Source organism: Phyllostomus discolor, chromosome X (genome assembly GCF_004126475.2).
Source record: "Phyllostomus discolor isolate MPI-MPIP mPhyDis1 chromosome X, mPhyDis1.pri.v3, whole genome shotgun sequence".
NCBI lineage: Eukaryota > Metazoa > Chordata > Mammalia > Chiroptera > Phyllostomidae > Phyllostomus > Phyllostomus discolor.
The window spans coordinates 84,949,755-84,965,854 of record NC_050198.1 but is presented as its reverse complement, the minus strand read 5'-3'; the positions used below and the strand labels follow the sequence as shown (position 1 = coordinate 84,965,854).

Genomic DNA, 16,100 nt, shown 5'->3' with positions numbered 1-16,100 from the left:
GCACTGAGGCCATGAAGCCACAGGGTTCTCCTTGCTATTCGTAGTAAATTAGTTTACAAAAGCCCCAGACCTTCCTGAAGAGTATCCAGGTGTATGAGGTTGTGCTTAACAGCTATAATAATGGGCCTCCCTCTAGACTCTGGAACAGTGTGGCACCAATTTGAAAACCTCCAGTCCACATAGTTGAAGTCAAGAAAGGCCATTTACCACTGCTGTGTGCTTTTTACAGACAGATACCAGAATGAGGGCCCAGACTGCCTCCTTCACCATTTCATTCTATATACCTCAGTGTTGAGGACCAACAGAAAGAGATATCAAGTACTTGCAAAGTCTCTAGGTCTGTGTTGACATTCAGGCCTTCACTTGCAGCTGGGAATTCCTTGACAGAAAATATTGCAGTAGTGGGTGTTTATGGAAGAGGCAACTAGAATGGGAATTTTTCTCCCAGGGCAAACAGTGAATCCTGTTACTGCTGCTCCAGAATAAAGTTCCCTGAGCTGTTTATCCAGACAGAGTAATAGCGATAGAAACTCTGACCTCCATTAGAGAACCTGAATATTCTTATTTTCCATTTCTCCTGAGAAAGAATGAGAGTAGGACTAATGACCATCATACATTCGTTGAGTATCTGATACTCACCTGAAGAATTTAGATCAAGAGTGTTGGGAAGGTGAGTAACTAGATAGATATATAGATAGATAACAAGAGATACAGGATGGTTATATTTTCATTCTTTTATTTATAAAGTACTCATCATGTATCCGTCTTGTGCTAGGCACTGAAGATACAATGCTGAGTAATACAGACAGCTTAGATTCCTTTATGCGAAGCATGACATGTTCCCCTCCCAAATTCTCTGTCAATGACAGAATCCTATCATTGGCTGCTTCAAAATTTTGTATTCTTTTATTGCCTCTAGGGTCAAGCTCCATATGGTGACTTTCTTCAGACTGGAGACTCTGGACATGATTCCCTTCTCCTGTGGAGCTTCTGGTGTCTAAGAAGGCTTGACCGCCTGCTGAAATTTCTCCTGCATATGCTACAAGAATAAGGCTGCTCACCTGTGTGGGTTCTTTGGTGTTTAATAAGGTGAGAGTTCTGAATGAATCTTTTCCCACACTCATGACATTTAAAGGGCTTCTCTCCTGTGTGAATTCTTAGGTGTGTGTGTAGATTTGTGTTATGACTGAAGCTTTTCCCACACCAAGAACATCTATATGGTTTTATTCCTTGGTGCGCCATTAAGTGCTTATTTAAATCTGAACTCCATCTAAACTTCTTATCACATTGTTGACATCTATATGGTTTCTCTTCAGTGTGAATTCTCTGGTGCTTAATTAGGTCGGAACTGACTCTGAAGCCTTTCCCACATTCCTGACATTTAAAAGGTTTCTCTCCTGCATGGCCTTTCCCATGAAGATCCAGACGTTTTGAAAGTTCTTGTTTACAAGTTGAAAGTTTCTTTCTCTTTTTCCCTAGAAAAGCTCGAGGCCGTTTCCGTACCCTGTGTGCACCACCATGATTTTCTTTGCCTGTTGTTTTCTGGGCAACTTTCATTCTGGCCTTTCTTAATACTTTACATCCCGATGCTTCTATTTCTAATGTAGAAGCAGATATAAGTGGTTCATTTCCAGTGTCATGTCTGAGCTTTAACCCTGTTGGAAAAACAAACAAACAAATAAAAACAAACAAACAAACAGAAGAATTAGCCATCTGTGTTCCAGAACAAGAAAACTAGGAATGAAGAAAAAAAAAATCAATGATGACTGCTTTTAAAAAGTACTGGAATAAGTGATTTCTGGGCCAACCTGGACAAAACTGCATAGATCCATTTCTTTCTGATCCTCCCTGCTAGGTCTAACAACAAATCTGACACACACAAACAGAGAAATTTAAAAAGTGGTAAAAAGAAGGCAAAACAATTTGGGACCCCAGGAGGAGGAGAATAACATAAAGTGTCTTACATTCCCACACCCAACAGAAGAAAGCAACCCAGATCTAGTGTTTTCTAACTCTTCAACCTAGCAGCAGAGGCTCCCTTTACAGGCTTATTCCTTAACAGTCTGAATGGGAAACATTCTGACAACATCAGAACCCATCAGAAGACACCAAGTGGGCAGGCAGAACTAGCAAGAGGTACCTAGGCACAAAAAAATGGCCTGGCCCAGGAAGGCTATTTATCCCTATGGGTGTGAGACTTCCCATTTCCACTGAGAGACACTCTGGCCTAGATAAATACCTTCCTTACCCTCAGGGAGCACCAGCAGGGACAATAGAAGGGTGCCCTAGCAGCACTACATAAACCAAAGAAATACCAAAAAGTCTCTGAAAATTAAACTGTCATTGGAAGCATACCCCACAGAAGTAAGAATCTATGTGCTAAAACATGGTGATTTCCCATTAAATGAAAATATTTAGCCCTGGCTGGTATGGCTCAGTAGATTGAGAACTGGCCTGCGAACCAAGGGGATGACAGTTGATTTCCCAGTTCAGGGCACATGCCTGGGTTGCATGCCAGGTCCCCAGTAGGGGATGTACGAGAGGCAACCACACATTGATGTTTCTCTCCCTCTCTTTCTCCTTCCCTTCCCCTCTCTCTAAAAATAAATAAATAAAATCTTTTAAAAAACATTTAAATGAGATGCAGATTCTCCTAACATAATAGACAAAATGATCAGGACACAATAAAAAAAGCAGCCATCACACTGAGAACCACCACCCCCCGCCCCAAATCATAACTTGAGTGAGACAAGGCAATCTGACAAAAATGTAATCACAGCAGAGTTCAAAAAACAGAAAAATCTAAAACAGGAAAATCTATAAATATATGAAATTAAACAATACTTTCAAATAATCCATGGTTTAAAGAGAAAATCTCAAAAGAAATTAAAAAATACATAGTTGAGTTCTGGCTGGTGTGGCTCAGTTGGCTGAGTGTTGAGCATCATCCTGCAAAACAAAAGGTCACTGGTTTGATTCCCAGTCTGGGCACATGCCTGAGTTGCGAGTTCAGTCCCCAGTAAGGTCACATGCAGGAGGCAATCAATTGATGTTACTCTCTTACATTGATGCTTCATTCCCTCTCTTTCTCCCTCCCTTCCCCTCTGTCTAGAATAAATAAAAAGAAAAAAGTTTTAAAACTGCAGTTACTAAAAAAAAACATAGTTGAATGAAAATGAAATTACAGTGAAAGATAAATACCATATGATCTCACTTATATGTGAAATCTAATAAACAACCTAAACTGATGAATAATATAGAACCAAAGGCATGCATATATAAAAAAGACTGACAGATCTCAGAGGGCATGTGAATGTGAGGGACTGGATAAAAGAAGGTGAAGAGATTAACCAAATAACATATACGCAGAGCCCATGGACACAGACACTAGTGTGGTAAAGGCTGGGGAAGGGGGATGGGGGATAGGTGGAGGCGGACAAAGAGAGGGAAATAAGAGACATTTGTAATAGTGTCAATGATAAAAAGTGAATCCTAAAAAAAGAAAATGAAATTACAATATATCAAAATATGTGTAATGAAGCTGAAGAAGTACTCAGAGGAAAATGTACAGCCTGGAATGCTAATAATAGAAAAGGGGAAAGGTCTCAAATAAATAATCTAAGTTTCTACTTCAAAAAACTAGAAAAAAGCAAAAAACAAAAAAACAAAAAAACAAAGGAAGTTGAAGAAAGCAAATAACATCAGACCAGAGATCACAATCAAACAAAAGCTTGCTCTTAAAAAAACTGATAAACTTTTATCATGACTGACAAAAACAAAAGGAAAAAAGATATAACTCACCAATATCAGGAAGGAAATTGGGTATATTATTACACATTCTGCAGCAATTAAAAAGATAATAAGGAAGTACTATAAACAACTTTATGTTCATAAATTTAAAAACTTAGAGGAAAATAGACCAATTCCTCAAAAAGTATAAACTACCTGAATTCAACCAATATGAAATAGGTAATCTGAATAGCACTATTGCCATTAAAGAAATCGAATTCATAATTAAAAACTTCCACAAAAACAAAATCTCCCAGGTCCATATGGTGTTACTGGAAGATTCTACTAAATATTTAAAGAATTAACACCAATTTTATGCAATCTCTTTCAGAAAAGAGAAGAAATATTATCCAAATGATTTTATAAGGCCAGTATTACCCTGATAGCAAAATCATACAAAGGCAGTACTCTAAAAGAGACAACTATACACTAACATCTCCCATGAACTTAAATGAAAAAATCCTCAACAAAATACTGATAAACTGAATGTAACAATATGTAAGACTTATATATCATGATCATGTAGGATATATTGCAGGTATGCTAAGCTGGTTCAACATTTGAAATCAATCAATATAACCACCATATCAGTAAACTTTGAAAGATCATCATCTTATCCACTGACACAGAAAAGTATTTGACAAATCTCACATCCACTCATGATAAAAACACTAAGAAACTCAGGAATTATATAGACTGATAAAGACTAACAACAAAAAAACCCCCTCTGTACTAACATCATAGGTAATGGTGAAAGACTTAGTGTTTTCATGAAAAGTGGAAACAAAGCAAGGATGTGTATTCTCATTACTCTTATTCAACAAAGTAATGGAAGTTGTGGCTATTACAGTAAGGTAAGCCCAAAACAATAAAGGGCAATTTCTGGGTAAGATGGTAGTGTAGGTTAAACGTGTTACTAGTCTCCTCCCACAACCACATCAAGATTATAACTAAACTACAGAGCAACCATCATTCAGAACTGCCTGAAATCTAGCTGAACAAAAGTCCTAGAATTAGGAAATTAAAGAAGCCACATCAAGATTGTTAGGAGGGGCAGAGACAAGGAATGGGCTGGCCCCACACTCATGTGTGGTGCATAAAAATTGGGAGGGATATCTCACCTGCAGAGGTATCCCCTGAGAAGCCAGCTCCACACCAGGCCCCACAGCCCAGGGTCCCAGTGCCATGAAGGTAAGTCCCCATAACTTCTGGCTATAAAAAACAATGGGGATTGTAGCTGTGGAACACAGAAACTGCTGGACTCCCAGGCAGTTCCTTTTAAACAGCCCATGCACAGATTTATTCAGACTCACTCCCTCTGAGCTCTAGCACTATGGCAACAGCTTGAATGGCACCAAACACATATGGGAAGGAAGTGAATTGTTCATCTGGGAGAGCACTGGGTGAACAGTTTTCTCCCAGATAGTAGTGCTGGCAGAGGTCATGGTTCTTTGACGAGTCTCCCACCCCTCACAGAGCCAGCAGACAAGTGCCATATCTAAGACTCCATCAACCTAGCTCATACTGTTTTACCCACCCTGCTGATTCCTTGAGGCCCACCCCACCCAACTTTTAGGTCTGCCTAAGTTGTTTCAGTGGCTTTTCCATATGAATAGCCTGTCTTGATTCTGGCTTTAGAGTTTCCTAAAATCTCTAAAACAAGTATCATCTGGCCTCAGTGTGCCCTATACCTCTCACTAAGTGGCCTCAGGCCTGGCACTATCAGCAGCCAGCCTTGGTTAGCAGCTTGGCCCCAACTGGGCACCTCCAAGCCCGCCACAAGTAGTTGCCATCTGAAAGTTGCTTTGTAACTCATGCCAGGTGGCCCCAGGCAGAACACAGGTGGCAGCTGATCTTAGCCTGAACCTCCAGGGAGACCCCAGAGCCAGTGCACCCAGTGGCTAGCTTCAGACCATGTTGAAGCATCGTATCTAACCATTTCCAAAAAAAAAAAAAAAAAAAAAGCACTCAAGGGATGGACTCAGTGGGGTACAGAACCCTACTGAAGTAAGTCCTGCTCTTTGGGGTGAGCTTCTGCACAGCTGATCCTCTACTGTGGTTGGTGGTTGGCAGACAGTGTTCTCAGCCAGTCCTTAAAGTTGACCAGCCTGTGAGTAAATTCCTCCCACTGACATGCCAATAGCAGTCAAGGCTCGACTACAAGAGGGTGTATGGACACAACTCACACAGGGGAGACATCTCAAGTGCCTAACTTGGGTGATTGGGGAGGCTGTGCTACTGGACCTACAGAACACCAACTATATTATGCCATTCTATGAAGCCTGGGAGATTAACAGCTCTACCTAATAGATAGAAACAAACACAGGGAGGCTGCCAAAATGAGGAGAAAAAGAAGCATGGCCCAAATGAAAGAACAGATCAAAACTCCACAAAAAGAGCTAAACAGAATGGGGATAAGCAATCTATCAGATGCAGAGTTCAAAACACTGGTTATAAGGATGGTCAAGGAACTTAGTGAGGATCTCAACATCATAAAAAAAGATCCAGTCAGAAATGAAGGATACACTAATTGAAATAAAGAACAATTTACAGGGAAACAACAGTAAAGTGGATTAAGCCAAGAATCAAATACGTGATTTGGAACACAAGGAAGAAAAAAAAAACACCAATGAGAACAACAAGAAGAAAAATAGTTTAAAAACCCTGAGGATATTATAATAAGCCTCTGGGTCAACTTCAAGTAGTCCAACGTTTGTATCATAGGGGTGCCAGAAAGAGAAGAGAAAGAGCAAGGAAATCTGTTTGAAAAATAATAAAAGAAAACATCCCTAATTTGGTGAAGGAAATAGATGTGCAAGTCCAGGAAGAAGAGAGTCTAAAACAAGATGGATGCAAAGAGGCCCACTCCAAGACACATCATAATTAAAATGTTAAAGGTTAAAAATAAAGAGAGCAACTTAAAAGCAGCAAGAGAAAAGTATTAATTATCTACAGGGGAGTTCCCATAAGACTATTGGCTGATGACTCAAAAGAAACTTTGCAGGCTAGAAGGGATTGGCAAGAAATATTCAAAGTCATAAAAAGCAGGGTGCTCTACCCAGCAAAGCTATCCTTTAGAATTGAAGGGCAGATAAAGGGATTCCCAGACAAGAAAAAACAAACAAACAAAAAAAAAACCTAAAGGACTTCATCATCATCAAGCCATTATTCTATGAAATGTTAAAGGGATTTATTTAAGAAAAAGAAGATCAAAACTATAAACAATAAAATGGCAATAAATACATATCAAAAATTGAATCTAAAAAACAAACTAAGCAAACAAGAACAGAGACAGAATCATGGAAATAGCGTTTTGATGGTTGCCAGATGGTGGGGGGTGTTGGGGATGGGTGAAGAGATGAGGGGATTAAGGAGTATAAATAGTAATTACAGAATAGCCATGGGGGTGTAAAGTACAGTATAGGAAATGTAGTAGCCAAAGAACCTATGCATGAACCAAGGACATGAACAATGGTATTCTGATTGCCTGAGGGAGTGGAGGTGCTGAGTGGAGGGGAGCAAAGGGGAAAACTTGGGACAACTGTAATAGCATAATCAATAAAATATTATTAAAAAGGAGTGGAAGAAGGTTGAGAATATGCTAAGTGAAATAAGTCATCAGAAAAAGCTATGAACCATATGATTTTACTCATATGTGCAATATAAAACTGAAACTCAGACATAGACAACAGTATGGTGCTTACCAGAGGGAAGGGGGTGGTGTGTAGTAAAGGGTAAAGGTGGGCAAATATATGGTGACAGAAGATGGTCTGACTTTGGGTGTTGGGCACACAACACAATACACAGATCAGGTATCATAGAAAGGTACGCTTATAACCTATATGATCTTGTTGATGGATGTCACCCCAATAAATTTAATAATAAAAAAGTGGAACCCCTGGCTGGTGTGGCTCAGTGGATTGAGTGCCACCCTGTGAACCAGAGAGTCACCCATTTGATTCCCAGTCAGGGCACATGCCTGGGTTGTGGGCCAGGTCCCCAGTAGGGTACACATGAGAGGCAATCACACATTGATGTTTCTCTCCCTTTCTTCTTCCCTTCCCTTATTTCTAAAAATAAATAAATAAAATCTTTAAAAAGAGTGGGAGAGGTTGAGACATGTTCATATTCAGGATGTATTTTGAAGACTTGCTGATGGATCTGTTGTGGGGAATAACAGAAAGACTTGAATAAAGACTGAGTTGTTTTCTGCCTGAGCAACTGGGTAAATCACTGCCCTTTACTGTGATGGAAAAGATATGAGAAGAACAGGTTTTCTGGGTGGGGTGGGGAGTATGATATGATGTATCAAGAGTTATTTTTAGACCTGGCTGGTGTATCTCAGTGGATTGAGCATGGGCTTTGAACCAAAGTGTCACAGGTTCGATTCCCAGCCAGGGCACATGCCTGGGTTGCAGGCCATGGCCCCCAGCAACCGCACATTGATGTTTCTCTCTTTCTCTTTCTCCCTCCCTTCCCTCTCTAAAAATAAATAAATAAAAACTTAAAAAAGAGTTATTTTTAGAATAAAGAAGTAGAATGTGAATTTGTAAAAAGCTCCCTAGGTCAGTGGTATTCAAATGGTGGGCTGCAAGAGGCACATTGGTGTGCTGCAAGAATTTTTTTTTTAAATTTCTTAGAGAGAGGGGAAGGGAGGGAGAAAGAGAAGGAGAGAAACATCGATGTGAAAGAGAAACATTGATCAGCTGTCTCTCATACAACCTCAACTTTGTGGGATGATGCCCAACCAACTGAGCCAAACCTGCCAGGGCATGCTTCAAGATTTGTTTGTTTGTTTGTTTGTTTATCTTAAGGTATGTTTTATTGATTATGCTGTTACAGTTGTCTCATTTTTTCCTCCTCTTTTTAAAAATTATTTTACTGTTCAACTACAGTTATCTGCATTTTCCCCCCACCAGCCAAACTTCCCTCCCTCCCTTGCTTCAACCTACCCCCTTGGTTTTGTCCATGTGTCCTTTATAGTATTTCCTGAAAACCCTTCCCCCCATTATCTCCTCCCACCTCCCCTCTGGTTAATGTCAGATTGTTCTTAATTTCAATATCTCTGGTTACATTTTGCTTGCTTTTTTTCTTTTGTTGATTAGGTTCTGGTTAAAGGTGAAATCATATGGTATTTGTCCCTCACCACCTGGCTTATTTCACTTAGCATAATGCTCACTAGTTCCATCCATGCTACACCACCCTCTTGCCAGCATTCCCCCCACTAAGATCATGTCCATGGGTTGTATGTGTAAGTTCTTTGGCTTCTAAATTTCCTATACTATTCTTAACCTCCCCATGTCTATTTTGTACCTACCATTTATGCTCCTTATTCCCTGTACCTTTTCCACCATTCCTCCCTTCCCCTCCCCACTGATAACAAAGCAACCCCCCCTCGGCAAAGAGGGTTGCCCCACCCTGGTGAATACCTAAGGTTCTGCCCCTTCAACATAACAGGTGCACACCTAGAAAAAGAAATATGGCGCAAATGAAAGAACAAATCAAACTCCAAAAATAGAATGAACCAATGAAGAGATAGCCAACCTATCAGATGCATAGTTCAAAACACTGGTAGTCAGGATGCTCACAGAAATGGTTGTGTACTGTCACAAAATAGAGGAAAAAGTAAAGGCTATGCAAAGTGAAATACAGAAAAATATATAGGGAACCAACAGTGAAGGGAAGGAAACTGGCACTCAGATCAACAATTTGGAGCAGAAAGAAGAAGTAAACATTCAACCAGGACAGAATAAAGAAAGAATTCAAAAAAAATTACAGGAGGCTTTGGAACCTCCAGGACAACTTTAAAATGTCCCAATATCTGAATCATGGGGTGCCAGAAGGAGAAAAGGAAGAACAGGAAACTGAAAACTTATTTGAAAACATAATGACAGAGAACTTTCCCAGTTTGGTAAAGGAAATAGACTTCCAGGAAGTCCAGGAAGCTCAGAGTCCCAAAGAAGTTGGACCCAAGGAAGCACACACCAAGGCACAACACAATTGCATTAGTCAAGATTAAAGATAAGGAGAGAATCTTAAAAGTAGCAAGAGAAAAGGAGACAGACATCTGCAAAGGAGTTCCCATAAGACTGTCAGCTGATTTCTCAAAAGAAACCTTGGAGCCAAGAAGGGGCTGGAAAGAAGTATTTGAAGTGATGAAAGGCAAGGACCTACATCCAAGATTACTCTCTGCAGCAATGCTATCATTTAGAATGGAAGAGCAGACAAAGCACTTCTCAGATAAGGCCAAGTTAAAGGAATTCATGATCACCAAGCCCTTATTATATGAAATGTGAAAGGGACTTACCTAACAAAAAGATGATCAAAACTATGAACAGTAAAATGACAACAAACTCACAACTATCAACAACTGAGCCTAAAAACAAACAAACAAACTAAGCAAACAACTAGAACAGAAACAGAATCACAGAAATGGAGATCACATGGAGGGTTATAGTGGATAGGGGAGGAGGTAGAATGGAGGAAATGGTACAGGGAATAAGAAGCATAAATGGTAGGTACAAAATAGATAGAGGGATGTTAAGAATAGTATAGGAAATGAAGAACTTACATGTACGACCCATGGATGTGAACTAAGCGGGGGGCAATGCTGGAGGGAAGTGGGTGCAGGGAGGAGGTAAAGGGGAGAAAAAACAGGACAAGTGTAATAGTATAATCAATAAAATATGCTTAAAAAAGAACTAAAAAAAAGAATTTTTAAAACATGCAATACCTGACTATTTAGTCAGGGGCACTGACCTCTTTCCCCTTAGACTGTCGATTAAGAAATGACAATAGGCAACACAACAATAGCCGTCCATTGAGAATGAATCAAAATTATACTTATTTTTTGTCAGACTAGAAAAAAATATTTTTTTTGGTGTACTATAGAATTTTAGTAATTAGTTTATATATGCCACGAGATGAAAAAGGTTGAAAATTTTGGCTCCAGGTGATCTGGATATGCTTTTTCTTTTCCCCATGTCATCAGGTTGAGGACCAACCAGCTACTGGAACACAGGGACTCTCTCACAGAAAAGCATTTTCCATAAACTGAGGACATAACTGATTATTCAACTTCTACACAAAGGAAAAGAAAAATCTTTACCTAGAGAGATAACGGTTTCATAGTTTTCCTGCATGACATCATGGTAGAGAATCTTCTGAGTAGGGTCCAGTAATTCCCATTCTTCCTCAGAAAAAGACACGATCACATCTTCAAATGTCAACAAACTCTAAAGAAGAGAATGGGTTTTAGTTAGTACTTGCCACTACAGAAGCCATACTATCACCCATTTCTGAATTACATGGTAGGGAAGTCACTGAAGTTAAGTGTATAACATTACGGGGGGAAAGTGAGTAGAAGAAAAGAAAGGCAGCAAAGAGATCAGTAAACAAGCTTGGGAGGTGCCCAATTCCTACTGTGCCAAGTGTAGTTGCCTAGAGGACATCTGTAGCAAACTTGGCTCAGACACCTACTGGGCACTGTGGGTCTTGGGTAGCAGAGAAAAGCACAGATAAGATCATATTCAGGCTCCCTGAAAAATCTGGAATGTACAGCTCACCTGGGATTCAGGCAAGATGAGCTCAGATGCCATCTTCCAGTTTTGGGTGCTTTTCTGCTCAGAAAAGGCTAGAATCTGTTGAGTAGGCACAGCTGTGGGTGGAAAAGAGCCAGAAAATTTCTCTTTTCTGTTTATGAATATCCTGAGCTGATTTCTAAAATGTAAAATGTCAGGATTCCTTAAGTAAAGATGGTTCACCTTCACAACTGTGTGTATAATGCCCTAAGTCGCCCTCTCTTGGTAAGTAAGAGCCAAATATCCACCACTCCATAAAACCAGTTCCCCAGTTGACTGTTTCCCCAGATTCCATGAGAAATTAATAAAAGAAAATCCACTATTTTTTCCTGGGCAAGAATTAAAGGTGTCTGAAAAGGAAAGACTCAAACCCTCCAGTATATGGCAGGAAATGTGGGACACTTTTGCTTTTTAGTTTTTCCTGGTGCAAAATTCTCTTCCTATTTTGCCATTAACAGCCCATTTTCTGATGCAATTGATCCTCCTGTCCCTGTTCTACCTTATTCTCTCAAATTTCTAAGGAGCAAGGTCCATGATGTGAATACCAGAATTCTGTGGTTTGGATATTTTTGTACCCCAGATGACCCTTACCTTCACCCACCATTGGCCTGTTGTACTCCCACCTGAGACACATCCTAACTGGTACCATGGCTGTACACCTAGAATATTCCTATGATACCCTAACTGAACCAATTACTATCACAGCTCCAAGAAGAGATTATGAAGCTCCTCACCTCTTTCATATATAGACTGGGTTTCTTTGTGAGTTTTCCAGCCCAGCTGTTCTTGTAGTATTTGAAATGTATTCCAACATTCTTTCTGGAACATACCCATTGCTTGGGGCTCTGCTGGTTTCCACTTAAAGCCTGGGATCACTGGTGTTCCTCCCAAGAGCACTGTCTCCTTTCCCAGGCCATGGGCTGTGACCTAGAAATAATCCCCATCCTCATTAGCACAAAACTTACTTGTGGTTGAAGGGTGGTGGTGGAGGGATGAACAAGAATAGAGTCTAAGACTGGAGTCCAGATTTGGGGAGTGTGTGACATCAAAGTCAGTCATTAAAAAACTAAAAGGTATTGTGCCACCCTTTTCTCACAAAAAGAATTATGTATGTCACCTGGGAAAATTAGTATAAAATGAAAAAGCTGTGACTACTGCCAAGCTTCACCCTTCCACATATAGCCACAACTCGGGCCACTAGCATAATGGGGGTAGGCTGCCCATTCTCATACCACCTTCACTGGCTTGTTTCTTTGACTTAGGCCCTTGCCTAAGTGCATTTCTATCTTTTGGTTTTCTCTAAAAAATAAGACATTGAATAAAAAAGTTTTTCCTCTTTGTCAAAATTTCTAATCACCTCATGGCTGGGGGAGAATTTCATGGAGAATGGGGATGCAATAGGGAAAAAACTGGGGAAAGTTGAGCTCTAACCTCACTCCACATAATTTAGTTGTAGTAAAACACAAAAATAGGTCCAGCCCTGTGTTCCTCAAGGTGGGTTCCAGAGAAAAGGAAGTGTGCTGTCATCTCCCCATAATTTGGTTCACTACTAACCAGCAAAGCCAAGGACAAGATGATTAAGAGAGGGCAATCAAGGCTCTTTTCCTGGCCCAGAGATGTGCATTCCCACTACTAAAGGCTCTACCCCTCAGCATCTTCATTCTCTTCACTTCTGTTGGCATTTTTCTTCTTTCCATATCTTTGTTTCCCATTTTTTTCTATTTCTTCTCCTCCTCTGCAGTCTCCCCAGAGTTGTTTGCTTTGTATTTCTGTTTGCTACCCTCTCCTTTGATCTCTAAGCACTATCTGTTTTTTTCCAGATTTTCCCCCTTTCCCAAATCTATCTTGCCTTTTATTACTGTTTCTAAGAAATCAAGTCTTGTATCCTTGGCCATGCCAGACTAGGCCCACCACCCTTAATGTTCATTGGCCCTAAAATGGGTGAAATGTATTTCTTTTTTTTAAGGCCAGGAAAGACTTCCAGGAGCTCTGAATCCTGTGTAAACTATTGCTGCATATCTGTAATTTCAGATCCCATCTAATTGTCCTAAAGGAACCAGGGAAGAGTGACCTAACCCATCTCATTCCTTGATTAACTACCCCCCAACACATCTACCTTTATCCTATTTAATTGTATGTGTAAGGAATTTTTTTCTCACCTCATTACTTATTCCACCAGGTTCGCTCTGAAAACGTTCCACTAGGGCCACAGCCTCTCTGATGCTCTGTGGATGATACTTCTGCACCCAGTTCTGGGTATCCCTGGGCAAAATGGTCAGGAACTGCTCTAGCACCAGTAGTTCCAAGATCTGCTCTTTTGAGTAGATCTCTGGTTTTAGCCACTGATGGCATAATTCCTGAAGTTGGCTGGCAGCCTCAAATGGTCCAGCTGCTTCATGGTAACAAAAGCTCCGGAAGTGCTGGCGAGCACTCTCAGGACCAAAACTGTTCACCTGTGGGCTGGATTTCTTACTCTGACTGGAGCTCTCTTTAACAGACCCCTTAGTCTCCCACAAAGCCTCCATGTGTGGGTATAAGCATTCATTCACCTTCAAATGTCTCATCATAATTTGTTCTAGGAACAGTTTTTCTCCTATGTGTGACATCTTCCTGGTGCCACCTTTGACAACTGAGGACTTGAATGGATCTTGTCCCCAAGGGCACTGAGGGAAGGAAAGAAAAAGTACATGTCACGATGAAAGCCACATGACACACATATTTACTTGCTATTTATAATTATCAGAGAAGAATGAACAGAAAAGTACTTGTTCTGCTTCCTCCTCAATATCAACTGACAAGTATTAGGACATTCATGATGACAGATTACTTCAGAACATGTATTTCTCTCCTTTTATGTTACTGAACTTTGAAACAAAGAATAGCTCAGAGAATACAGATGTCAACTGATAATTTTTGGCTAAAAGATTGTGGAAAAATTGATAGGTAAAAAAAACTGGCACTCATTTGCAAAAAAGAGCTTTGAGACTATCTAATCTGTGTGCTTCCTGTCCCATCTTTACAAATAGAGCATATTTTAGTTTCTCTAAATTTTAACAGATCATTCCAATCTTTTGTCTTTAGTCAGGTGGAAAATAACTTCTACTCCCCTTTATTCTCTTATGAAGACTGAAACCTTTACTTCACAGAACATTTGATAGTTTCCTTTCCATTGCATTAACACTGGCAGGAGAACTAAAACAGGAAGATCAAAAAAGAAGTAAAGTAATCAGGGAAAAAGTAACCTTATTCCTCACAGCGAACATCCCTTGACAAAGCAATCAGATGTCCACAACACTTTTTTTGTTGGTACTTTTGGAGAAGACTTATAAAGGGTGCTGTGCAAATTCATACCTGTGTGTTAAATTTCTTGCTTACTTTACTGAAAAAACTTACATCTGTTTTATGAGATACACAAATGGCAGATTGTAAAAAAGGAAAGAAAAGGTGATGGTTAAAATTCTTGAGACAGGAAAGGTCTAGCAAAGGTACCCCTTCTCCTGACTTCACATTTCCTCATGGTCATAAAAGATCTTTAAGCAAGGCTGAGGATACCCTTGGAAGTCTGATTTTCCCTGAGATGTCCAGCAAAAAGAGCGACAAATTTATTTCGAGGATGCCACTGGTATTCAAAGAAATGGTTGGTTCTTTGGTGCTTACCAAGGCTCAGGAAGTACAGGGACACCGCCTGATTTTTATATCAGCAAAAGCTGTAATGCAACTTTCTCCAATAATTTAAGTCTGCGGAAACTGGAAAATTTCGCTGGGTGCGGTGGAAAACATCATTGGCCAGTCCCCCACCACAAATTCACTACACCTGGATCGACCACAATGGTGACCATAATGAAGCCCTTTGCACGCGGGCAGTCTGAGTGTGCTTCAGCAGCAACCCTGGGTGATATTTGCACATAAAGTACAAAGAAATTTCTTCCGGAGGCTAGATGTGAAAATAGGAGCCTGAATGCCGGCCTTGCTAAGAAAAGTTCCCGCCTGCTCTCAGGCTAACTGCTGCCGCCTAGCAATGATGCCACCGGGAATTGGGGAAGGCTGCGTCCCCGGTTACCCCTCGCTCCCATCGCCTCGCAGGCTGCAACTAGCACATGCGGCTGGCATCTCTCAGGCTCTCCAGACCGAATACAAAGGGAAAATCGGGGTTCTCGGTTACCTTCACGCAGCTCTGGCCTCCGTGGACGCCACTTCCCTCTTCCTTGCTAGACTCTGAAATAGCCACGCCTCCGGGCTATTCTGGGGAGAAAGCGCTTGGTTCCTGCACCACTACGAAGGCGTTATCCGGAGCAAGTGATTCCTGGCGAGTGAAGCGCCAAGACTTGGGAGCTCTTGGGAGGGACTTTGGAAGATCAGTCACCCACCCGATCCCTCTATCTCCGGGAGACTGTACCCTAACCCGCCATTTTGGGGTCGCGGACTGTGGACCGGCCCCAACCGGAAAAGGAAGATTTACTTCCGGTGTTTTGTGACAGCCACGCCCAGCCATCTATCGCTTTTCCTCCACCTGTGCAGTTTCAGCCTAACCTGCCAGGAACCGTCCCATGGGTCCTTTCCATCCGGGAGGAACTGACTGGCCTTCTGCTCCAGTTCAGCCCATGATGCAAAAAAAGAGTTAATGCCTTCGAGTCTCCAAGCCCACTGGAGGCTCAGAGGAGCCCTGAGAGCCACTGTTCGCCTAAGAGTGGTGTTAGCCTACTGACAACAGGTGCCAGGATCTCAATCTCT

The 16,100-nt window shown here is 41.0% G+C and overlaps 1 protein-coding gene across 3 annotated transcripts; it reads right to left on the bottom strand.

Moving 5' to 3' along the window:
* Nucleotides 1-712: 712 nt before the first annotated feature.
* On the bottom strand, nucleotides 713-15,807 carry LOC114505109 (zinc finger protein 75D). 3 transcript variants are annotated; one of them, XM_028522991.2, is made up of 6 exons: nucleotides 15,532-15,807; nucleotides 13,529-14,032; nucleotides 12,104-12,296; nucleotides 11,355-11,446; nucleotides 10,898-11,024; nucleotides 713-1,655 (listed from the first exon to the last, which is right to left on the bottom strand). In XM_028522991.2, exons 2-6 carry the CDS (start codon nucleotides 13,973-13,975, stop codon nucleotides 946-948), a joined length of 1,569 nt encoding a protein of 522 aa, XP_028378792.1. In that variant the 5' UTR covers nucleotides 13,976-14,032; nucleotides 15,532-15,807; the 3' UTR covers nucleotides 713-945. The 3 variants fall into 3 exon arrangements, with proteins under 3 accessions (XP_028378792.1, XP_035872299.1, XP_035872300.1); XM_036016406.1 differs by having other exon boundaries at nucleotides 12,200-12,296; XM_036016407.1 differs by lacking the exons at nucleotides 11,355-11,446; nucleotides 12,104-12,296.
* Between the last annotated feature and the right edge of the window lie 293 nt (nucleotides 15,808-16,100).